This window comes from Choloepus didactylus, chromosome 23 (assembly GCF_015220235.1).
Source record: "Choloepus didactylus isolate mChoDid1 chromosome 23, mChoDid1.pri, whole genome shotgun sequence".
Lineage (NCBI taxonomy): Eukaryota > Metazoa > Chordata > Mammalia > Pilosa > Megalonychidae > Choloepus > Choloepus didactylus.
Genome location: NC_051329.1, coordinates 19,104,458 through 19,128,658, shown reverse-complemented (window position 1 = coordinate 19,128,658; position 24,201 = coordinate 19,104,458). Strand labels below are relative to the sequence as shown.

Genomic DNA, 24,201 nt, shown 5'->3' with positions numbered 1-24,201 from the left:
GTCCGGAAAAACCTCTGTTAGCTGGGAAGGCATGTGGCTGGCGTCTGCTCCAAAGTTCTGGTTTCAAAGTGGCTTTCTCCCAGGACGTTCCTCTCTAGCAAGCTTGCTCCGCTCCAAAACATCACTCACAGCTGCACTCCATTCAGTCTCTTTGAGTCAGCATGTTTTATATGGCTCCACTGATCAAGGCCCACCCTGAATGGGTGGGGTCACGCCTCCATGGGAGTATCCCACGAAAGTCACCACCCACAGCTGGGTGGGGCACGTTCCAAGCAAATCTAACCAGCACCAAAACGTCTGTCCCACAAGACCACAAAGATAATGGCATTTGGGGGACACAATATATTCAAACCGGCACAGGTGTCAACCTCTAATGTTTGCAGGAGCATCATGACCAACCTGTCCTGGTTTTAACACTGAAAGTCCTGCATCCCAGGAAATCCCCTCAGTCCTGGGCAATCTGGGACAGCTTGGCACCCTACCTAAGAGTGGTGAACTCCTTTAATCGTCTCAGGAAAAGTCAACACTCACTAAAGAGCTACCCTTACACATGCCCAAGCCTCTCTTGTGGGGTTAACTCTGTAAGTGAGCTGATGGGTTTTAAAATGCTTTGCATGGAGCTTGGGATGTAGATGCACAGTATTCAATAAATGTTATTGCTGTTTTTTTAAGGGAGAGGTGAGAAAAGGATATTCAGTTTGTGATAGCGTAAAAGAAGGAATATGAATTAGTGGAAAGGAAGTTTTGAGTGTGATGTACCTGTTTGCTTTTGTGACTTCTGTTTACTAAGCTGTGACAACAGAGCAGAACTGCCAAAGCAACAGGGGACAACCGAAAGTCACGTCCTAGGTTGCACTTAGGCAGCTAGAATCATATAACCATGGCAGCGGCAAACTGATAACACCCACTGGAAAATATCTGTTACTCCAACTGAGAGCACTTAACTGTGGGCTAGAACTGGTACACTGGTTGAGATCAAAAGATGTAAAGCAAGGAGACATAGAAGCATCAGCTTCAGGAAATACCAAGTTCCTCTTGGGACATATTTCTTGGAAAGAAGTCCATTTCAGGAGGAAATATGAACAAAGCAAACATTCCTAAGGCCCTCAAGACTTGGCTTTGTGACTCGTGCCAGCATTCAGGTGCCTTTTCATCCATGGCACACTAAGCAGCTTGCAAATGCCACTGCCTTTTAATCATTCTTGGTCTTTTTGGCTGGGTGTGGTGCTGGCTTCTACTTAAACTTCAAGCTAACTTCTCTCCAACCATAAATAATCCGCAGACAAATGAGAAGCAGTGTTGTTTAAAGACAAAGGACTGGGAGGGAAGTTTAAATACTTGGATTCTAGTCTTGGCTCTGAAACTATGTAGCATGACCTTAGATTAGTCTGGATCTTAGTTTCCTCAAAAATGAAATGAGGAACAGGGACCAAATTTTCTCTAATTCTATGATTCCATACATGACTGTATGATATTTTCTGGTAGAAAAGCAGGGGGGACACACAGCACATTCTCTATGACCCACTTGAGGCAAGAGGCTCTTTGTATCCTCAGTACCTTAATACAGTGTTTGTCATTAACTGTTGATGAGATTTGTGGATGAGAAAGGCTTCAGATTCCAAAGACCCAGATTTTAATACAATTGTTGAGTTCTGACTTTGGGCAGCTGAGAAAATCACCTCTGGTTGAAAGCACGATAGGATCCCCAGCTGCAAAAAAAGCTGGAATGAGATTCACAACCACCTGACACTTCTTTAGAACTAATTATTGCCTATGAGCAAACCTACAGTTGTGCAAGTGAAAAGAAGTCTGTTTTCAAGATCTTGCATTATCTCAGTTAACTGAAATTTGCTTCCTAGGCAGGTGCAGGATGAGCATATGCTGCTTGCCCTAATTTTAGACAAAAGACTACTCAGAATAGGCTGTGATTCTTTCATCTGCCTCACTTTCTATGAAATTTTGCAGAAAGCTCTAGCTTCATAGTGATTCGTTCTGGTTAAGGCAGTAATCAAACAAGTCTTTCTGCTTTCCTCAGCAGAAACAAATCAATTTAAGAGCCCACCTGGGAATTCCCTGTTTCCTCTCTACAGACGGGGTTCAAGGCAGGTGTCTCATTCCGGCAGCTGAAGCCAAGGAGAAATCCTTGGAGAACCATGTCTTAAAGCCCCATTTTCTTTAGTTGATTAAAAAAAAGAACATAAACGATAGCCTACTACACATCTGGTATATTGTTAAAAAAAAAATGATTCCTTTGTTCTTTGGTTAATAAAACATTCATTCATGTCATTGCTCATTTGAAAAAAAAATACATCAAAGTGGTTCAGCTAAAGACATTTGGCCATTTGGAATTAAAATTAAGTCGTTTTCTTCTACCCTACTCCCCTGTTTAGTGAGATCCCTTGGTTAGCACCCCAGAGACTATTCTGGCAGACACAGTTCCTGGGCCATTTCTTCTGACCCGAGAAGTAGGAAGGAAGTGAATGCAGTTTTTCTGTTGGAGCAGCTGCTGCTTTGAAAAAGTCTCTTCTCAGGGTCATATCTTGTTGTGAAGACCTTGCTTTACTCATTGGGTCTGAAACAGCCCAGTTCAAAGGTGGGATGGCAGAGAGACCTTGGTTTTGCACTCAGTAAGCTTCAATTATTTTGAGGAAGAGGGGATGAATGCTTAGGGATCTGAAAAGAAATGAAACGAATTAATGCCAAATAAGCTGGGGGGGGGTTGGGTGTGTGTGTGTAAAAAAATAGCATTTAGGACATGTAAAGATGGCCACCATTTATTGTTAAGTGAAAACAGGATAAAATAAAGCACCATGTACAGACTGATTCAGTATTTGTACACACATACAGTTACACAGAATACTAAACTTTGGTTATTTCGGTTGTGGGGTTATAGGTTATTTGTATTATTTTCTTTTTACTTCTCTATCATCTAATAAACATGTATTATTCTAATAATTTAAAAAACGAGTTATTTTAAAAGTATGTTAAACCAATTTAAAAAATGGGCAAAGGACTTGAATAGACATTTCTCCGAAGAAGGTATACAAATGGTTGAAAAGCACAAGAAAAGATGCTCAACTTCATTAGTCATAGGGAAATGCAAATCAAAACCACAAGATACCACTTCAGCTCCCACTAGGGATGGCTGTAACCAAAAAGACAATAACAAGTGTTGGTGAGGATGTGGAAAAACTGGAACCCTCGTACACTGCTGGTGGGAATTTAAAATGGTGCATTTTGGAAAACAGTCTGACAGTTCCTCAGTATGGTAAACATAAAATTACCATATGACCCAGCAATTCTACTTCAAGTTATAATACCAAGAGAACTGTCCAACAAACACTTGTACATGAATGTTCATAGCAGCATTATTCATAATAGCCAAAAAGGCTATTGAAAGACCAGCCACATGTCTATCAATTGGTGAATGGATAGACAACATGTGGTATATCCATACAATGGAATATTCTTCAGCCATAAAAAGGAATGACGTACTGGTACATGCCACACCAAGAATGAACCTTGAAAACGTTATGCTAAGTCAAAGAATCCAGACACAAAAGGCCACATATTATATGATTCCATTTATATGAAATGTCCAGAATAAGGAAATCCACTGAAGCAAAAAGTAAATTAGTAGTTGCCAGGGGCTGGAGGGAGGGAGAATGGGGAATGACTGCTAACGGGTACACGTTTTCTTGTTGGGATGATGAAAATGTTCTGGAATTAGTGACGACTGATGCAGAACTTTGTGAATATATTAAAAACCAGTGAATTGTATACTTTTAAATGGTGAACTTTATCATATTGAATTATATGTCAGTAAAGCTGTTATTTAAAAAAAGGAAAAACGTGCCTAGAATTTGAAAACCATAGTCTATCCAATACTCTATCTTAATGTACATTAAAAAAATAATTTTAATTAAGAATGGCCATATATTGAGGGTAAACCTAATGTTATGGGAATGCCCAGGAATGACTATGGTTTGTTAATTTTTGGGGGGTATGGTAGGAACAAGTTGGTAGCAATGTAGTTATTTTAGGTTATTTTTCTTTTTTCCTTTGTTTGGTTAGAGTTTGTTTATTTTCTTGGGGTAGGGTAGGAACATGTTGGAAGCAATGTAGTTATTTTAGGTTATTTGTTTTCTTATTCCTTTATTCAGTTATGGTTTGTTAATTTTCTTGGAGTATGGTAGGAACATGTTGGAAGCAATGTAGTTATTTTAGGTTGTGTTTTCTTATTCCTTTGTTCTGGTTTTGTTTGAAATGTTTTTTATTTTTAATTTTTGATAAAGTTAAAAAAAATGAATGAGTGTTAAAAAAAGTAAATGAACAATGGGGAGAGGATGTTTTGGATGTTCTTTTTATTTTAATGTTTATTTTATTTTTTGGAGTAATGAAAATGTTCAAAAATTGATTATGGTGATGAACGCACAACTATATGACGATACTATGAACAACTGATTGCACACTTTGAAGGATGTATGTTATGTGAATATATCTCAATAAAACTGTATTTTAAAAAAATGGCCATATAATAAGGAGCCTAGGGCCTTCTATATTTTGTCAGTGTACCCTACCCTCAGTTGCATCAGAGCTGGAATCTGATATCTGAGAAGGTATTTACCTTTAGCAGCGGGATTCAAGTGAAAGCCCCTGTTTCTGGCCGGGAACATGAGGCTGTAGTCAGTGTGGGTCTAGTAAAGGCAGCAACTCTCCGCAGCGAAAATCGAGTTTCACACACGCCATGTTGTCAGACCGTGTGGGTCCAATGTTCAGTATTGCAATGGGCAGCTTCTTCTCCCGGGCAGTGAGGATAAGTCTGTAACCAGAGTACACCTGCACAGGGGAAAGACACAGGTAAGAGCTCTCTGGGGCTCTCCAAGGCTCCGTCTTCTGCAAAAGGGACAGTCACTGCTTGACCGAGTCCAATACCTGCAAGGAAGATCCCACCACCAAGAGGGAGTCGGCTTCTTTCACACGCCTGTGCACAAAGTCAACCTTGGCAGGGTTCACGGTGTCCCCGAAGAAAATGACATCAGGCTTCAGGGAGCCTCCGCATCGAGCGCAGGATGGGACCTGAAAGCTCTGTACCTGCTCCTCTGTGAGGAAGACGTCGCCATCGGGAGCCACGCCGTGGGCCTCGGCACTCCAGGTGGGGTTCAGGACTTCAAAACGCCCCTGCAGCGCCCCTCGGGGAGTCTGTTCGCCACAGTCCAAGCAGAGGACCCTGAAACCAAAGAAAAAGCCAACTGAACAATGCGTCTTGGGGAGGCACAAAGCCGCCAAAGGCAGTTCATCATCAACCCTTTCAGCCCCTCCATCACCTCTGCTTTCTTTCTCAAACACTCAAAAGTTTTTCTTTCCATTTTAGGAATACCTTCTCCTAATTTCTAATTACCACCCTGCTTCTCGACTTCCTTCCACCACCAACCTTCTAGAATGATTAATGCACCTCTGTTTCCTTGCTATACTCTCCCAGCTTAATCTTCTGCAAACTGGCTTTTATCCTTAATACAGGTGATTTCCTTAGTGTTTAAACCAGTGTTTTTTCCCCCTTCATCCTTTCCTCTCCTTATCTGCTATAATAGTCACTGTCAATCACCATCCTCCCTTTAAAACAGTTGTCCTCCTGGCTTCCAAGACACAGTGTCTTCTGGTTCTCTTCTTACCTCTCTAATCACCAGAACATGAGCTCCCTGAGGGCAAGAACTTTGAGCCGTGACCCCTGCTCTATGCCCACACCTAGACAGGGCCTGCACCTCATGGGCACTCACAAAATAGCTGTTGAAAAAGCAAAGGTTCTTTAGTTTGTTCCTCCTCTGAGTGTCCTCAATCCTCCACCCTGTTTTTTTTCTCTGTTCTCCACCTTGCAGTGCTATTTTCATCGCCTCAGTGTCTCTATGCCAGCGGTTTCCTCATCTCTGACTCTAATCCTGCTCTTTCTCCCAATCTCTAGTCCAATCTCCAAGTATTTGCTATACATTTCTTCTTCTTGGCTGGCCTGTCATCAACTCATGCCCAAAGCTATGGCCCACTCTTCAACCACTGCATCCCCAACTTCTCAATCACCATCCCTCCCTTCCTCCAGTTACTTGGGCTGAGATCCTTGGAAAAATTGTGTTACTTATTTTTCTCCTTTTGCTCTTTACCTAAGCAGCCACTAGAAAATGTTGGATATTTTTTCCCCTAAAAGGCCCCTTATGAAATGACAAGAGGTTTTGGATTTGTTTTTAAACATTTTAGAAGAGACAGGGAGAGAAGGGAGAAAGTAGACATGTTAAAATATTAATAAAATCTTTGATTCTGGGTAATAGTACATAGGCATTCATTATACGATTCTTTCCACTTCCATGGATATTTGACATTTTTGTCATATGAAAAAAAAATATTTTAATGGATCCCTAGCCACCATTAGCTCTTTATTTCCCCTGGGACCACCCTAGTCTGGGCCCTTCAGGCTGATGTCCCCAACCCACTCTTTCTAATCCTGCTAGCCTTCCTCAAATGCTCTTGTTATCATGTTGCTTTCTTGCTCAGAAACCACTAATAGTTCCCTTTGGTCTCTTACAGCAGACCTAAACTATAGTGCATAATATGTATCCATGATTTCAGGTCTACCCTTCCCAGACTGTCTTACTTCATATGAGTCCCCAGTTCAAACCCTCCGTGGAGACCAAGTCAGTCTCCTCTGTGCTCTACACAGGACCTTCATTTACAAGTTCCTCTTTTCCCCCCTTTGTCTAGTCAAATTGAGCTGGTCTCAAGCCCTACCTCATTCAAAAAGCTTTCCTGAACACTCCTATCTTTACTCTCTGTTTCTCTGAACTTCTATATTATGTATATCAAGGACCACACAATTTAACAGTCATGTGTTATCTTGAGTGGTTGTTCATTGTTAAACATAAGTTTTGTGCTCTCCAGACAGATGACAAAATTCTCCCAGGTAAAGCAGATCATGTCCTATACTTTGGTTTTGGACCCCTCCACACTACCAAATAGCATACCCAAATACACTATACGTAGCAGGCAGGACAAACATAAGTATTTTGTGATTGACAGACTGATTTCAGTCCTCGGTGGAGGATCTCTGGGGCTTACAGATTAAGAAATGGTCTCCAATTAGCTACAAATTATTCTCTGGGCTGCAGGCATAATACCCTTCCCATGTGCTCAATATTTACAGAGTTTTGACTGCAGGCCAGGTGCTACTGTGTTCTATTTGTCTAGGCTCTGAAAATGCAGCAGTTTGTAGCACATGCCATTGGTTCTCTGCTCACATTCCCCCCAGCCCACCCTGGAAGCCACCTGTACCCAGTTCTTGTACACAGCTTCCTCCATCTCTCTTGCTTAAGGGTGTTCTCTGGCCGTGGAAGCCTTCTTGAGAGGGGCAAGTAAAAATACCGTAGAGTTAATGCCCCAGGAGTGACCCTCAACCAGGGCAGGATGGGAGATAGCAGGTAAATACCCCTGTTCCTTGACTTTCAATGAGACAATTCTGAAGCACATTCTAGACAATCTTTCAGGGAGTCCCTCACAGGACTGAGCCCTAGTTTCTCAAAGTGGTAACCCATTCATGAATGCATCCTTACTTGGCTTCTCTTCTCTTCTCTGTTTCACTTCCCCACTCCCTCCCCGAGCTTGCTGGGATTGACTCCAAAATAAATGTCTTGCTCCCAAATCCTTTTCTCAGGGTCTAACTGAGACAACAGTGATTAACCACCCAAGGTCCCCGCTTTTATGGGGCACACATTTTTGCCTTCAAGCTGTCTAGATCTTCCTGCACCTGTGCATGCATCCGTGCAGCTCTGTCAGACGCTGACTCCCCGCCTTGGTATGCAATGCATCCACATTTTGGGTCACCAACCAGTACAGCTTTCCGAGTCTCTCCCAGCTGCTCAAAGCCCAGTGTGCAGGGTTAGGCTGATGCGAGGAGAACCGAGGCCAGCCCACAAAGTTTCTTGCCCAGTACCGCTGACGGATTGGTGCACTCTGTATAAAATCCCGATGCTGAATGGGCCTCTTGTTGGTGCGGGCATAAAGTCCCACCCTTTCTGACCGGTAGTCTGGGATCCCCGATTCGGTGGAAATTCCTGCCCCAGTAATCACCAGGAGTCTCTTGGAAAGGGTGATAAAGCGCTGCAGCTCTTTGACCTTCTCAGGGTCCAAAGGAGGACTTGGAGGTACAAATAGCGAGAACCCACGGCTGAGGTTCGTGATCCAACGGCCTTTTGGTGACCTGACAGTCAACCCAAAACTCATCCTCGTTCTAGAGAAAAAGAAACCTCATGTGAGAAGCTGGGTTTTTAAAATAAAGGTAACTGGCCCTACCTCAATCAAGATGGTGGAGTGACAAGCTTCAGAGCTCTGTCCAGCCACAGAAGCTTTAAACAACTAACAAGAACTGACACAAACACTTTTTTCAAAGCTCCAGAAAACAGTTAAAGGACTAGTAACAGGGTAAGCACTGAATCAAGGAAAAGGCCCTTAAAAGCCGGTAGGATCTTACGGTTCCCTGGCTGGCCCCTCCTGTATCCCCTCATCGGCTTGGAGAGGAGCTGGCTGTGCTCCCAGTGTGGATCTCTGGTCTGGTTCCAGACGGAGCTATATAAACCTTGTGCACACCCTGAGAGTATGTATTTCGGGTCCAATCTGTCTGGTGGTGGCCTGAGGGACTCGCTATCCCAGAACCTGTCCTTCATGCAGAAGGCAGCCCCCAGGGTTCTCCTACAGAATGCAGTGGGAGAGCAGTTAAGTGGCTGCCTGGGGCAAGGGATGGCTGGCTGTAGGACATACCGTGCAGTATGTGGGACCATGAGGAAACTGTTTCCTAAAGAGGGGGCATTTGTGTCTATTTAAACGGGAATTCCTAGAGCCAAATGTGTGCCCAAGGCAGGGTACATGTGCAAAAAGGATCAGGGAGGCCCCTACGCTTTGACTTGAGCTACTCTCTAAACTCCTTGTATGGATAAGCTTCTAAAGGAGAATACTTGACAGGTTACTCTGCAAAGACTGGGAAAGGTGTTTTCTTTTTTCTCCTTTTGCTGGACACAAGCTCAAGGAACAGACACCTCAGAGTCTAAATTCCAGTGATAATATTAAAATGTCGAGTTTTCAACAAAAAATTACAAAACACTCAAAGAAACAGGAAGCAATGGCCCAGGCAAAGGAGAAGAGTAAAGCATTAGAAACCCGATGCTGAATGGGCCTCTTGTCGGTGTGGGCATAAAGTCCCACCCTTTCTGACGGGTAGTGAAGAGGATCAGACCTGGGATGTTCCAAAGACTTTTTTTTTTCTTTTTTTTTTAAAAAAATGGGAATTTATTTGCTCAGTGTTTAGGCTAAAAGAAAGTCCACATCAAGGTATCATGAAGCTAATGCTTTCTTTCCCAAAATTGGTGTTACTAAACTGGCTGCTGGCAATCCTTGTCTCCTCCTCACATGGCAAGGCACATGGTGGTATCTCCTAGTCTTTCCTTTCTCTTCCAGTTTCCACTGATATCGAGCTGCTTTTCCTGTGGTTTTCTTTCTCTCTGACTGAAATTCACTCCACTTATAAATGACTCCAGTAATAGGATTAAGACCCTTCCTGACTGAGGTAGGCCACACTTTCTTTTCTTTATTTTTATTTTTATTTAACCTTTTCAATTCATTTCCGAACACCTTCCTTACATCAGAAAGAATCAGAATAAGAATAAAAAATAAAAATAAAAAAGAACACCGAAATCATCCCCCCCATCCCACCCTAGTTTTTCATTTAATTTTTGTCTCCATTTTTCCAGTCATCCATCCACACACTAGACAAAGGGAGTGTGATCCACAAGGTCCCCACAATCACACCGTCACCCCCTGTAATCTACAGTCATACAATTGTCTACAGGAGTCCAGACTACTGGGTTGGAGTTTGACACCTTCAGGCACCTACCTCCAGCCACTCCAATACATTAAAACCTAAGAGGTGTTATCTATATAGTGCATAAGAATGTCCACCAGAGTGACCCCTCAACTCCACTTGAAATCTCTCAGCCACTGAAATTTTACTTCGTTTCATTTTGCATCCTCCTTTTGGTCAAGAAGATATTCTCAGTCCCGTGATGCTGGGTCCAGATTCATCCCCGGGAGTCATATCTTGCATTGCCAGGGAGATTTACACCCCTGGGAGTCAGGACCGATGTAGCGGGGAGGGCAGTGAGTTCACCTGCGGAGGTGGCTCAGTTAGAGAGAGAGAGGGCTACATCTGAGCAACAAAGAGGTACTCAGGGGGAGACTCTTAGGCACAATTATATGCAAGTGTAGCTTCTCCTTTGCAGTAACGAGCTTCATAAGGGCAAGTCCCATGATAGAGGGCCCAGCACATCAAACTCCAGACACAGACTTTTAAAAACTGGTCCTAAATATGCTCAAAGTGCTAGGGGCAAATATAGATAGAGAACGATAAATGAACACAAAGAGACTATCAGTAGAGAGACAGAAATTATGAAAAGGAAAGAAACACAGCTGAAGGCCAGAGTAACAAATTAAAAATTTGCTAGAGAGGTTCAACAGCAGATTGGTGCTGGCAAAAGAAAGAATCAGAGAACCTGAAGAAAAGACAATTGAAATCATCCAGTCTGAGCAGAAAGAGGAAAGAATGAAGAAAAGTGAACAGAGCCTGAGGAACCTGTGGGACACCACCAAGTGTACAAGCACATGCATTGTGGCAGGCCCAGAAGGAGAAGAAAGAAAGGGGCAGAGCAAATATTTGAAGAAATAATCGCTGAAAACCTCCCAAATTTAACAAAAGACATGAATATATACATCCAAGATGGTCAGTGAACTCCAAACAAGATAAACCAAAATGGATCCACACCACATATTTTATTTCTAGATGCTAAAATAAATACCATGCAATAGGTTGGCTTAACAACAGGAATTTATTGGCTCATGGTTTCAGAGGCTAAGAAAGCTTGCTTCCTCTTGGGGTTGGCATCTTCTGGCTGGCCAGCAACCTTTAGGTTCCTTGACTTTTCCATCGCATGGCAAATCTTCTCCTTTCTCTTCCAGATTCTGTAGACTTCCAGCTCTGGCTCCTCCCTATGGCTTCTGAGTGTCCAATTTCCTTTGCTTATAAGGACTTCAGTCATATTGGATTAAGGCCCACCCTTATTCAGTGTGGGTGCACCTTAACTAATAACATCTTCAAAGGTCCTATTTACAAATGGGTTCACTCCCACAGGACCAGGGGTTGTAACCTGAACATGCCTTCTGTGGGGACATGATTTAACCCTCAACAGGGGTGAAAAGGGGGTATAGATGAAACAAGATTAACCAAGAGTTCTTAACAGTTGAAGCTGGGTGACGATCCACGGATGGGGTTCATTATAATTCTTCTATCTCCATAATAAAAGTTTTAAAAAATTAATTCCTTAGAGGAATGTCTGGATGGTGCACCCCGGATGGTGGGAGTGTGAGGATGCTAAAAGCCATGAGATGAAGGAAAATGTTTACATCCTCTGAATATTTTAATAGCTTAAGAGATATGATCAGAAAATGAAAAAGAAAAGAAAGGAGACATTTTAAGAGAAGCTATAATATATAGAATGTTTCATCTTAAAAGTAGAAAAAAACTTCAATATCTGAACCATATCATCGGTCATATAGTATTGGGAAGAAATGTATTTGAAACTAAATGTACAAAGTGAACAAGGCCAGGCAAACTTAACAATGTACCTCCCTTATGGTGGCCAAGACCTAGACAAAAATGAGCAAAGGCACATGACTGTCAACAGTAGAGAGGTAAACAAGGGCTAAGGCCTAAAAAATATAGATCAACCCAAAACTACAGGCCAGAAATAAATGAGGTAAAGGAAAGAAGAGAGAGTATCCAAGCAATCACAAAGACAAACTTGGGCAGCATCCTTATTTCCCAAAATTAGCCCACCCTAAATGGGATCTGGAAGCAGATTACTGATGAGATGTCAATCCCTCTCCAAATTATATCTGGAAACTGCCAACCCAAAAGGTATCAAATAATCAGAAACTTGTACATTGAAATGTTTTATGAGGGTGATGACTATCAACATCAGGATACTGAGAAACAGCTGGGGAATAGGACTTTGTTGGAATTTCATACTATTAAGTTTTATAGAAGAAAAGATCTAGGTACTGGAAAAGTGTATTGGAGAGAACAGGTTTTCATACAATCTAAGAAAACACCCATCTGGACCACACTACTCCCTGTGGCAGATCCTATGCTATCTGAACAACTTCCTGACAATGAATTAATCGATGACCTCAGTATCTTTTCTTTTTAATTAAATTCAGTTTTATTGAAATACATTCACACACCATACAATCATCCATGGTATACAATCCACTGTCCACAGTATGATAACATAGTTATGCGTTCATCACCACAATCTATCTCTGAACATTTTCCCTACATCAGAAAGAACCAGAACAAGAATAAAAAAATAAAAGTGAAAAAAGAACACCCAAATCATCCCCCCATCCCACCCCATTGTCCTTTAGTTTTTATCCTCATTTTTCTACTCATCCATACACTAGATAAAGGGGGTGTGATCCACAAGGTCTTCACAATCACACTGTCACCCCTTGTAATCTACATTATTATATAATTGTCTTCAGGAGTCCAGACTGCTGGGTTGGAGTTTGGTAGTTTCAGGTATTTACTTCTAGCTATTCCAATACATTAAAACCTAAGAGGTGTTATCTATACAGTGCATAAGAATGTCCACCAGAGTGACCTCTCGACTCCATTTGGAATCTCTCAGCCACTGAAACTATTTCGTCTCATTTCGCATCCCCCTTTTGGTCAAGAAGATACTCTCAGTCCCACGATGCCGGGTCCACATTCATCCCCGGGAGTCATATTCTTCATTGCCAGGGAGATTTACATCCCTGGGAGTCGGGTCCCACGTAGGGGGGAGGGCAGCGAGTTCACCTGTCGAGATGGCTCAGTTAGAGAGAGAGATGACCTCAGTATCTTGAAGGGCAGCTCCCAAATGAGTAAGAATATCCTTTGCTGGAAAGGCACAGCCCCCTTCCTCTCCCACAGACACCTGCTTATGTATCTTTATAATTTTACTTTGTAATCCAGATCAGTCTTTTGTAAAATTTAGAAGGGCATGAGCTAGCTCAGGATCTGATAATTCAAGGATGTACTGAACACTGGGCCTACAGGCTTACAGATCTTGAGAAAACAGACAGGCTCCCCTCCCTACCCCTCCTCCAAAAAGAAAAAGGAAATACTCCCATCATGGCTGATTTCAGGCTACTAATGGTTAACAAGCAGATAGCAAAATTCCTGAATATTTAAGGATTAGACTTGACCAAAACAAACTGTTTCCAGCACACTCTTATGGGTCCTAGGAAGTCCAACTTGAAACAAGTGTACTTTATCTTCTTTTTTTTTCCCCAAATAATTCTCATTTGTAAAATACTTTTTAAGTTTGCCATGTACTTCATCTTATTTACTTCTAACAGAGATAGATAACTACCTAATCTTTTTAATAATTCTTTTTTTGGTCAAGAATCTCTAAAAACTTCCACAAATAAAATTTTGTCTACACACTGGAATATGTCCTAACAGCCTAAGCCAATCTTGTCTTCCTGACCTCTTAAGAACCCACAGCCAGAGCTCTACTATGCCGCAGCCATCAGACAGAAATTAACTTAAAATGGCTGGCCAAGGCCTTCTGCATCTGAAGGCAATATATTTTGGTTTAAAAAAGAGGAGGGGAGGTGGAATTGGTAAAGCAGGAGTCTAGCATAACATAAGACCCATTCTCTCTCTCCCAGTAACACTTGAATGGTCAGAACTGAATTCCTTATAAACGTAAAAGGTCAGTGCTTTACCCCAATATCTGTTAAGTCCCTTAATAGCCCATTATTATTCCATCTGTGACTATATCTAAAGATGACACTGTAAGAGGAATGAATTTATATTTTCAACTAATACCATCCTTTGGGGGCCAATGTGTTCCATAAGCCTAAAGTAGAATTATCTTATTTCTACATAAGCTAAGAGAAACACATTTGAGTTCTAGAATACCAGGATTTGATGAATAAATTGCTGCTCAGCCCTTTCAGGCTTTAGGACTTTATGAATGTAATTAAACACACGCACACGTTTTATTCTTTCATTTTGCCCATACTGTTTTAGTTTACCCTCATTTGCAAACCTTGCTACTGGGACACAGAGAAGTGAGACCAGGTAAGACGTTCTCCCCCGCATGTCAGCTTTTCTAGCTGTAAAAACAATGCTTTGACATATTATTTGATATAAGGCAGGAGTTTTCTAGTGATACGCACCCCATAGGTAAACACTGTTTTATGTTGCCTTTCCAGATCTGAGTCCAGGACCCTGCTTTCTCGTTGACATTCCACAGCAACAGCTAAAGAAATTCACCGTCCTGGCTTCTTGTACTAAAGGGTTAGGGAAACGCCGCTGAAACATGGTCCCATTGGAACAGCCGCTGTCTTCCAAGTCCCAGCAAAGGGCAACAAGGAGAAATTAAATCCGTAACTCCTAAACGCCAGCGGGCCGCAAAGTACACACTTACCTTTCACAGTTCAAGGGACACCACACCGGACGGTGGGATTGTCTGGCTATATTTGCATTTTGGGAAGTGTAGTTCATGAAGCGGAAATGCTGCAGGAAAAACTACAAGTCCCACAATCCTCTGGGCTTCCTCAGCGCCTCCTGTCGGCCTTCCCTGTCCAGAAGTTTTGAACCTTCGTTCTCAAGGTACGTATGTCACCTAAGTCTACCTATAGTCATCTCTTTGAGAGAGAAGTGGTCAGAGCCTCGATAACAATATCCCGAGTCCAAAACAGTAAATCAAAACCGCTCTAATTTAGGAATTCATTCCCTCTTAAGCAGCTTTAACAATCAATCTAGATTTGACTCATCTCAACTTCAGTGTCTTTGATCCTGTCCATTTGCGGTCGCAGAATCAAAGTTCCCTGCTATTGGTAAAATATCTGGCAATGGGTTATGAAGAAATACATTTACAAATATCTGAAAAATTAATAACAATTTATAAGAGCAATTAAAGCCAAATATAATATACATGGACTAATGTGTTACCCACTTGGCTTCTCCAATTTTATTTCTCTTGTGCTTTAATATAAGGACCAAATTAACCAATACAACCCTGGGTCTCAGTCTCAGAGATCCTGATTTAATTGGTCTGCTGAGAGACTTGAACACCAGTCGTTTTACAAGCTTCCAAGCTGTTTCTAATATGTAAGCAACAGAACCGCTGCTGTATATAGTACTGCCTAAAGAAGACATTCATCAGTTTATAAGTATCCTAGAAAAGAATCCCAGGGCGGTGACCGTGGAGACCACTTAAGATGGGAAACACGCCCCCGGGCCCAATTTTGAAGACAAACTGAAGCCCAAAGGGGTAATACGGAAGTCGGAGGGGAGTTTGACTCCTGGTCCTCTCCTTTAATACATGGAGCTAAGTGTTGGTAAAGGGACACAAATTTGAAGTTTAGAGGAATACCTCAAAACAGCATGGATTATTAGCTGTAGGATCTACGAGGTTGGGATAATCACCTGAGCGCCTCTTGTGCCTTACTTAACCTGACCACATTGGCTGAAAGAAAGGCTCAAAATGTAGACTGCAAACCTAATTAAAAAAAAAAAAAATTGTGATGGTATTTGACAAAACAAAACAAAACAAAACAAAAAACTGAAAATACTAAGGCTACGATACCCTTCCCCCCATTTTATTATGAAAAATTTCAAAATCTTTATTTTTTTCAGTTCTCCAAGTAGGATGAGCACATTAATAGATACTGGCTGGGATTGCAGGACTGTTGAGCTTTCAGGCCCCCAAGGAATCTCATGTTCCAGAGTAGTTAGCTGAGTTTTAAAATTTTCTTAGAGTGCTGGAAAGTCATCGTGGAGGATGAGATCACTTCAGACAGCTGGTGAAATGCACAGTTGGGGGTAATGTCCTCCCAAGCAAGGCATTCTCAAGAGCTGGCAGTTCTTTTGAAAACCCTGCAAGATTAAGGCTTTAGCTTTTTTATTTCTCAGAACTAGCATCACCCAGAATTAATAACTAAATCCTTATTAGATCAAAATAAAATCATTGAAATTCACCAGATTGCTAGGCTTATCTTTTTTTCAGCCAGGTTTTCCTACCCTGGGTAGTTACGGCTGTGACAATAAACAAAACAATGAGCTACCTATCAATATCATACAGACCTTTAAAAATATCATTTTTTCATCTAGGTGATAAGTACATAAATGTTCACTAAACAATCTTTGAACTTTTTGTGGTTGAAATTTTTCATAGTAAAATGGGAAAAAAAATGTCACTTTTTCAGAGACCAGTATTTGCCTTTTAACGATTGGAAAGAACCAAAAGTATTTTGGAGAATATAGTTCAGGGAAACAAGTCCAGATGTAGGCTTCTAACAGCTTTCCAGCCGACAAAAGATGCCAAGAAAGCCAGTAAGGGTGAAAGTTACCTCAAACTTCATGTACTGTAAACATTTCTGTGGAACTAAAGCCTCTTTCTTTCGATCGTCTTTCCTCTGAATTAAGATGTTCACAGAGAACTCTTGGGGAGTTACACCGTGAATCAGGAGCCAAGCAACCAGCACCCTGACAACAAGCTCATTTCTCAACCACTTTTTGAATTCTCTGTATTGTTACAATATTAGCATATTCCCTCCCATAATGCTTTGCTTCGTGTTCCACCAAACCTGGTTAAGTCAACGCAAGGTATTGAATCTTCAGAAATATCTCTGTATTTATAAGGTATTTTTATTTTATTGTTTAATTTTCAACCAAACAATACTTTAAAGTATTTTACGAGACTAAAACTCGCCTTTTTTGCAATAGGGACCTTGCTTTTTGGGGATGATGGGCAGAGAAAGAATTTTTTAGCTTTGCGCAGTGGCAGTATCGTAGCCAATGAGGTTTATCCGAGGCGCGATTATTGCTAATTGAAAACTTTTCCCAATACCCCGCCGTGACGACTTGAAATATAGTCGGCATTGGCAATTTTTGACAGTCTCTACGGAGACTGAGTATCCAATGTTTAAATGAAAGGTTCTTGGTTTATCTTGGATGTATTGAAGCGCTATAGCTCGAAGAAATGTGTTTTTATAGATCTTGCCTTGTTTAGCTTATGTGGAAGAAATCTTCATTATTAGTTTTATGATTTTTGTGGTTTTCGGCTGCTTTGTCCTGTTTCCTTTATTCTGGTTGTAATGTTTTTACGTATTTTGTTGTCTTTTCCGCGTTTGCGGTATTTTTTTCTTTCGTTGAAGATGCTCCTATACGGTGCTTGCCTGCTGTTTCCATACTCTTCACCCAGCCATTCGTGTTCTTTCTTACTCGCTAGCTTGCCGCTCACGGCTGAAATCCTAACTCTGTCGATTTTATGATGTCAGGTTTATTTTGCATAAGAGTCCCCAGCATCCCAAGCGACTGTTCTTCTGGTTTCAAAATCTAAAGGTTGTGCAAGAGATGATCCAACAACAAGAAACCTCTTTCGGAGACGGTTGCTTGCTATAACTGCTCCAATAAGAAACCATCATATCCACTAATATGGTGGGAGTTTCTCACCCTTACTCTTAAAGGTATTGTCGTTCATGGGGCAGCAGGGTGCGGGGCGATGTCTTTAGCTTTGCGCAGTGGCAGTATCGTAGCCAATGAGGTTTATCCGAGGCGCGATTATTGCTAATTGAAAACTTTTCCCAATACCCCGCCATGACGACTTGAAATATAGTCGGCATTGGCAATTTTTGACAGTCTCTACGGAGACTGAGCATGTTACGTTTAAAAGTTAGTTCACGAAAACTTTCTAGTTTTGGTGGTGTGTGAAAGAAATTCTACTTAGTGTAATGTGTAAGGGTCCATCGTGTGTGCAACTTGTTTTCAAGTGTTTAAAAAACCGGTAAGGTTATGGCAAGGTTTTAAAGTTGGCAGATGTAGATATTAGGGAGTGTATTGGAGTTTTCTGTATGGGATTTGTATTATTTTTTAGAACTACCTTGCAAATTTGAAAAGTATTTCAAAATAAAAGGTTAAAATATTATTTGTGTTTCTCAACTCAGAGCGTGATTTTGTGTTCTGAGAGCTTTGTTGTTGCTGTTGTTTTCCTGCTGCTATTCCAGTAGATCAGTGATGAGTTGCCGAAAAGATGAGACTGAACAGATCAGGTTTCTGGCAGGGAAGCCATGCCCATTCTACATCTTTCTTCCGCCAGAAACTCCCACTTCGGGTCAGGCCTGGGGCATACAGCCCCGAGGCATCCGACTGCAGGGAGCAAACATTTAGTGAAATAATCCTTGTTGTAACTATTCTTTATGGAGTGTGCTCCATGCTTTGTTCACAGAAGCCGGGCTCCGAGAGGCAACAGTTGAATTCCCATAGCTAGCAAATGGCCGAGTTCACTGCCATTTCCCACTGAAGCAGGCAAACCCACTCAGAGATTCGCAGAAATGGAAACTCTGAAGCCATCTCATCGAAATTCTTCCTTTTACCACCAGGAGGGAAATGGGCACAGGTGACTTGCTGGGGTCCCATTTTGGAGTCGCTGGCAAAACTGGGATCAAACCCAGATGTCCTTAGTAGTATGGCCATGGCCTCCATCCAGTCTGGTCCACTGACCCACATACTGTCAAGTTGCAAGGCACAGGCACACAGAGGTCCTCAGGAGCCCTATCCCTGGGCTTGGCAGGAACACTTGAACCTGCTTAGGCCACAACCACCAGTCATTCCTCTGACCTGTATGGAAGGATGGACCAGGGTCTGTGGTGGCAGCAGCATCAGTAAGTTCAAAGTCACATTGGGGAAAATGCCTCAGCGGTTAACTAGATCAACCCAGTCCCTGCTTCAGGGGACTCAGCCTGGAGATAGACCACAAACAAGTAAACAAATAAGCTAGATAATCACAGACTATTTCAGCTCTATGAAGAAAATGGAAAGATGTGGAGAGGTGATGACGTTGGGCCAGCCAAGTTCCAACAGCATCCATTGTTGAGCCCTTACTGTGTGCCACACGAAGTACTTAATGTGCATTCGTTCCGATCCTCACAGAAACCATTTTCCCCACTCATTTTTTTTAAAGCATCTTTATTGAGGTGTAATTGACATACAATAAATTGCATGTTTTTAAAGTGTGCAATTTGATGATGAGTTTTAACATGTGTACCACTTCCATGAAACCATCACCACCATCCAGAAAATGCACCGCAATCCAGAAACCCTAAAGTTTCCCGGGGTTCGTCATCCCTCCCTCTGCTTCTCCCTTCTCCCCCCGTTACCAATCACTGATCTGACTTCAGTCAGATTAGTTTCCATTTCCAGAGTTTTATATAAATAAAACCATGCAGTTTGTGTCATTTTGAAATTGACTTTTTTCACTAAGCATAATTGCCTTGAGGTCTGTCCAGGTTGCTGCATGTATTAATAATAGTTCATTCTTTTTTATTGCTGAGTAGTATTCCATTGTATGGATATACCAGGGTTTGTTTGACTATCTTCCCATTGAAGGACATTTGTGATGTTTCTGGTATTTTGCTATTACAAATAAAGGTGCTGCAAACATTTGTGTATAAGATTTTGCGTGAGTATAACTTTTTTTTTTAATTTTTATTTGCTTTTATTTTATGCTGAATTTATTCCTGAGCCGTAAGTTTTTGTTTCTTCAGTTTCCTTTGGGATATCTTTTTCTTCTGTGCAACCTCCTCTTCTGGTTGAGGAACAATTTGTTCTTGTTTCAGTAAAGATCATCTCAGTGCAGTAGGGAGAATTCACGGATGGCTTTATCCGACCATGAGCTCTCTAGTACGGCAGCACTTCCTGGGGGCTTTGTTCACTTGGATATGCTCAATAATCAGAGCATCTACATCTAAACCCTGAAGTTCAGCCTTATTGTCTGCATTTTGAGGCACGTGAAGCAAAAATTCAGCACTTTTTTTGGTGCCACCAACCCTGTGTCCAGCCCCAGCTCTTGGCCCAGGCACACCTACCAATGCTGTCAGTGTTGTCACAACAGAATGGTACACATTGCTTCTGTCAAGTGACATCTTTCAGATATTTGGTGGCTTTTTGAATAATGCATACCCTTGATGGCGTGGGCAGTTTCTCAAGTGTTCTTAAAGTGAACCCAAAGATTGAAACTTCCTGATTTGCATGCTTCCATGGGGTTTTGGGACAAGTGAAATGTAAAACATTTTCAGAGATCACCTCGGGCCGCTTACAGGAAGAGGAAGGAAGCTGAGCATAACTTTTTTTTTTTTTCATACAAAACAAATTGTACTTTCGATTGTTTACAGTACCATTACATAGTTGTACATTCATCACCTAAATCAATCCCTGACACCTTCATTAGCACACACACAAAAATAACAAGAATAATAATTAGAGTGAAAAAGAGCAATTGAAGTAAAAAAGAACACTATGTACCTTTGTCTGTTTGTTTGCTTCCCCTACTTTTCTACACATCCATCCATAAACTAGACAAAGTGGAGTTTGGTCCTTATGGCATTCCCAATCCCACTGTCACCCCTCATAAGCTACATTTTTATACAACTGTCTTCGAGATTCATGGGTTCTGGGTTGTAGTTTGATAGTTTCAGGTATCCACCACCAGCTACCCCAATTCTTTAGAACCTAAAAAAGGTTGTCTAAAGTGTGCGTAAGAGTGCCCACCAGAGTGATCTCTCGGCTCGTTTTGGAATCTCTCTGCCACTGAAGCTTATTTCATTTCCTTTCACATCCCCCTTTTGGTCAAGAAGATGTTCTCCATCCCACGATGCCGGGTCTACATTCCTCCCCGGGAGTCATATTCCACGTTGCCAGGGAGATTCACTTCCCTGGGTGTCTGATCCCACGTAGGGGGGAGGGCAGTGATTTCACCTTTCAAGTTGGCTTAGCCAGAGAGAGAGGGCCACTTCTGAGCAACAAAGAGGCATTCAGGAGGAGACTCTTAGGCACAAATACAGGGAGGCCTAGCCTCTCCTTTGCAGCAACCGTCTTCCCAAGGGTAAAACTTATGGTAGAGGGCTCAACCTATCAAACCACCAGTCCCCTATGTCTGTGGTCATGTTAGCAACCATGGAGGTGGGGTAGGCGAATACCCCTGCATTCTCCACAGGCTCCTCAAGGGGGCACTACATCTTTTTTTTTTTTTTTTTTTCCCTTGTTTGTCTTTTTTCTTTTTTTTTCTTTTTTTTTTTTTTAACTTTCCCTTCTTTTTTCAAATCACCTGTATGAAAAAAAAAGTTAAAAAGAAAACAAACATCAATAAAAGAACATTTCAAAGAGACCATAGCAAGGGAGTAAGAAAAAGACAACTAACCTAAGATAACTGCTTAACTTCCAGCATGTTCCTACTTTACCCCAAGAAAGTTACATAATATAGCAACATTTCAGTGAACTTGTTCCTACTACATCCATCAGAAATTAACAGACCATAGTCATTTCTGGGCATCCCCAGAACGTTAAATAGCTTATCTGTTCTTCTTGGATTATTGTTCCCCCTTCCTTAATTGCTCTCTACTGCTAGTTCCCCTACATTCTACATTATAAACCATTTGTTTTACATTTTTCAAAGTTCACATTAGTGGTAGCATATAATATTTCTCTTTTTGTGCCTGGCTTATTTCGCTCAGCATTATGTCTTCAAGGTTCATCCATGTTGTCATATGTTTCACGAGATCGTTCCTTCTTACTGCCGCGTAGTATTCCATCGTGTGTATATACCACATTTTATTTATCCACTCATCTGTTGAAGGACATTTGGGTTGTTTCCATCTCTTGGCAATTGTGAATAATGCTGCTATGAACATTGGCGTGCAGTTATCTGTTCGTGTCACTGCTTTCCGATCTTCCGGGTATATACCGAGGAGTGCAATCGCTGGATCGAATGGTAGCTCTATATCTAGTTTTCTAAGGAACTGCCAGACTGACTTCCAGAGTGGCTGAACCATTATACAGTCCCACCAACAATGAATGAGTTCCAATTTCTCCACATCCCCTCCAGCATTTGTAGTTTCCTGTTTGTTTAATGGCAGCCATTCTAACCGGTGTTAGATGGTATCTCATTGTGGTCTTAATTTGCATCTCTCTAATAGCTAGTGAAGCTGAACATTTTTTCATGTGTTTCTTGGCCATTTGTATCTCCTCTTCAGAGAACTGTCTTTTCATATCTTTTGCCCATCTTATAATTGGGCTGTCTGTACTATTGTCATTGAGTTGTAGGATTTCTTTGTATATGCAAGATATCAGTCTTTTGTCAGATACATGGTTTCCAAAAATTTTTTCCCATTGAGTTGGCTGCCTCTTTACCTTTTTGAGAAATTCCTTTGAGGTGCAGAAACTTCTAAGCTTGAGGAGTTCCCATTTATCTATTTTCTCTTTTGTTGCTTGTGCTTTGGGTGTAAAGTCTAGGAAGTGGCCTCCTAATACAAGGTCTTGAAGATGTTTTCCTACATTATCTTCTAGGAGTTTTATGGTACTTTCTTTTATATTGAGATCTTTGATCCATTTTGAGTTAATTTTTGTGTAGGGGGTGAGGTAGGGGTCCTCTTTCATTCTTTTGGATATGGATATCCAACTCTCCCAGCCCCATTTGTTGAAAAGACCATTATGGCTCAGTTCGGTGACTTTGGGGGCCTTATCAAAGATCAGTCGGCCATAGATCTGAGGGTCTATCTCTGAGTTCTCAATTCGATTCCATTGATCTATATGTCTATCTTTGTGCCAGTACCATGCTGTTTTGGCAACTGTGGCTTTATAATAAGCTTCAAAGTCAGGGAGTGTAAGTCCTCCCACTTCGTTTTTCTTTTTTAGAGTGTCTTTAGCAATTCGAGGCATCTTCCCTTTCCAAATAAATTTGATAACTAGCTTTTCCAAGTCTGCAAAGTAGGTTGTTGGAATTTTGATTGGGATTGCATTGAATCTGTAGATGAGTTTGGGTAGAATTGACATCTTAATGACATTTAGCCTTCCTATCCATGAACATGGAATATTTTTCCATCTTTTAAGGTCCCCTTCTATTTCTTTTAGTAGAGTTATGTAGTTTTCTTTGTATAGGTCTTTTACATCTTTGGTTAAGTTGATTCCTAGGTACTTGATTTTTTTAGTTGCTATTGAAAATGGTATCTTTTTCTTGAGTGTCTCTTCAGTTTGTTCATTTCTAGCATATAGAAACATTACTGACTTATGTGCATTAATCTTGTATCCCGCTACTTTGCTAAATTTGTTTATTAGCTCTAGTAGGTGTATCGTTGATTTCTCAGGGTTTTCTAGATATAAGATCATATCATCTGCAAACAATGACAGTTTTACTTCTTCTTTTCCAATTTGGATGCCTTTTATTTCTTTGTCTTGCCGGATTGCCCTGGCTAGCACTTCCAGCACAATGTTGAATAACAGTGGTGACAGCGGGCATCCTTGTCTTGTTCCTGATCTTAGAGGGAAGGCTTTCAGTCTCTCACCATTGAGTACTATGCTGGCTGTGGGTTTTTCATATATGCTCTTTATCATGTTGAGGAAGTTTCCTTCAATTCCTACCTTTTGAAGTGTTTTTATCAAAAACGGATGTTGGATTTTGTCAAATGCTTTTTCAGCATCTATTGAGATGATCAATTGATTTTTCCCTTTCGAGTTTTTAATGTGTTGTAATACATTGATTGTTTTTCTTATGTTGAACCAGCGTTGCATGCCTGGAATGAACCCCACTTGGTCATGGTGTATGATTTTTTTAATGTGTCTTTGGATTCGATTTGCAAGTATTTTGTTGAGGATTTTTGCATCTATATTCATTAGGGAAATTGGCCGGTAGTTTTCCTTTTTTGTAGCATCTTTGCCTGGTTTTGGTATTAGATTGATGTTAGCTTCATAAAATGAGTTAGGTAGTGTTCCATTTTTTTCAATGTTTTGAAAGAGTTTGAGTAAGATTGGTGTCAGTTCTTTCTGGAAAGTTTGGTAGAATTCCCCTGTGAAGCCATCTGGCCCTGGGCATTTATTTGTGGGAAGATTTTTGATGACTGATTGGATCTCTTTGCTTGTGATGAGTTGGTTGAGGTCTTCTATTTCTTCTCTGGTCAGTCTAGGTTGTTCATATGTTTCCAGGAAATTGTCCATTTCTTCTACATTATCCAGTTTGTTGCCATACAGTTGTTCATAATATCCTCTTATAATTTTTTTAATTTCTTCAG

The 24,201-nt window shown here is 41.2% G+C and overlaps 1 protein-coding gene, 1 long non-coding RNA gene and 2 other non-coding genes across 6 annotated transcripts; 3 read left to right on the top strand and 1 right to left on the bottom strand.

The window, feature by feature from the left end:
- Positions 1 to 249: 249 nt before the first annotated feature.
- Positions 250 to 14,615, bottom strand: SIRT4 (sirtuin 4). Of its 3 annotated transcripts, XM_037817373.1 has the most exons (6): positions 14,565 to 14,602; positions 14,314 to 14,427; positions 7,787 to 8,269; positions 4,936 to 5,230; positions 4,628 to 4,839; positions 250 to 2,673 (listed from the first exon to the last, which is right to left on the bottom strand). In XM_037817373.1, exons 2-5 carry the CDS (start codon positions 14,316 to 14,318, stop codon positions 4,687 to 4,689), a joined length of 936 nt encoding a protein of 311 aa, XP_037673301.1. In that variant the 5' UTR covers positions 14,319 to 14,427; positions 14,565 to 14,602; the 3' UTR covers positions 250 to 2,673; positions 4,628 to 4,686. The 3 variants fall into 3 exon arrangements, with proteins under 3 accessions (XP_037673301.1, XP_037673302.1, XP_037673303.1); XM_037817374.1 differs by lacking the exon at positions 14,314 to 14,427 and having other exon boundaries at positions 14,565 to 14,615; XM_037817375.1 differs by lacking the exon at positions 14,565 to 14,602 and having other exon boundaries at positions 5,095 to 5,230; positions 14,314 to 14,556.
- Positions 14,616 to 16,721: 2,106 nt separating this feature from the next.
- On the top strand, positions 16,722 to 17,800 carry LOC119519519. Its single transcript, XR_005214036.1, has 2 exons — positions 16,722 to 16,783; positions 17,422 to 17,800. It is a non-coding gene; the product is annotated as an uncharacterized LOC119519519 (long non-coding RNA).
- On the top strand, positions 16,911 to 17,051 carry LOC119519679. The gene has a single exon (XR_005214079.1). It is a non-coding gene; the product is annotated as a U4 spliceosomal RNA (small nuclear RNA).
- LOC119519672 lies at positions 17,654 to 17,794 on the top strand. Its single transcript, XR_005214073.1, has one exon. It is a non-coding gene; the product is annotated as a U4 spliceosomal RNA (small nuclear RNA).
- Positions 17,801 to 24,201: the final 6,401 nt, after the last annotated feature.

Bases quoted from the DNA above. Each gene is read 5' to 3' on its own strand.
- SIRT4 (XM_037817373.1), bottom strand. The intron at 5,231-7,786 runs GTGCAGGAAGAT...CTTTGGTTTCAG, and splicing joins CTGCACGGATGCATGCACAG to GGTCCTCTGCTTGGACTGTG. The intron at 4,840-4,935 runs GTATTGGACTCG...TCCCCTGTGCAG, and splicing joins TGGTGGGATCTTCCTTGCAG to GTGTACTCTGGTTACAGACT.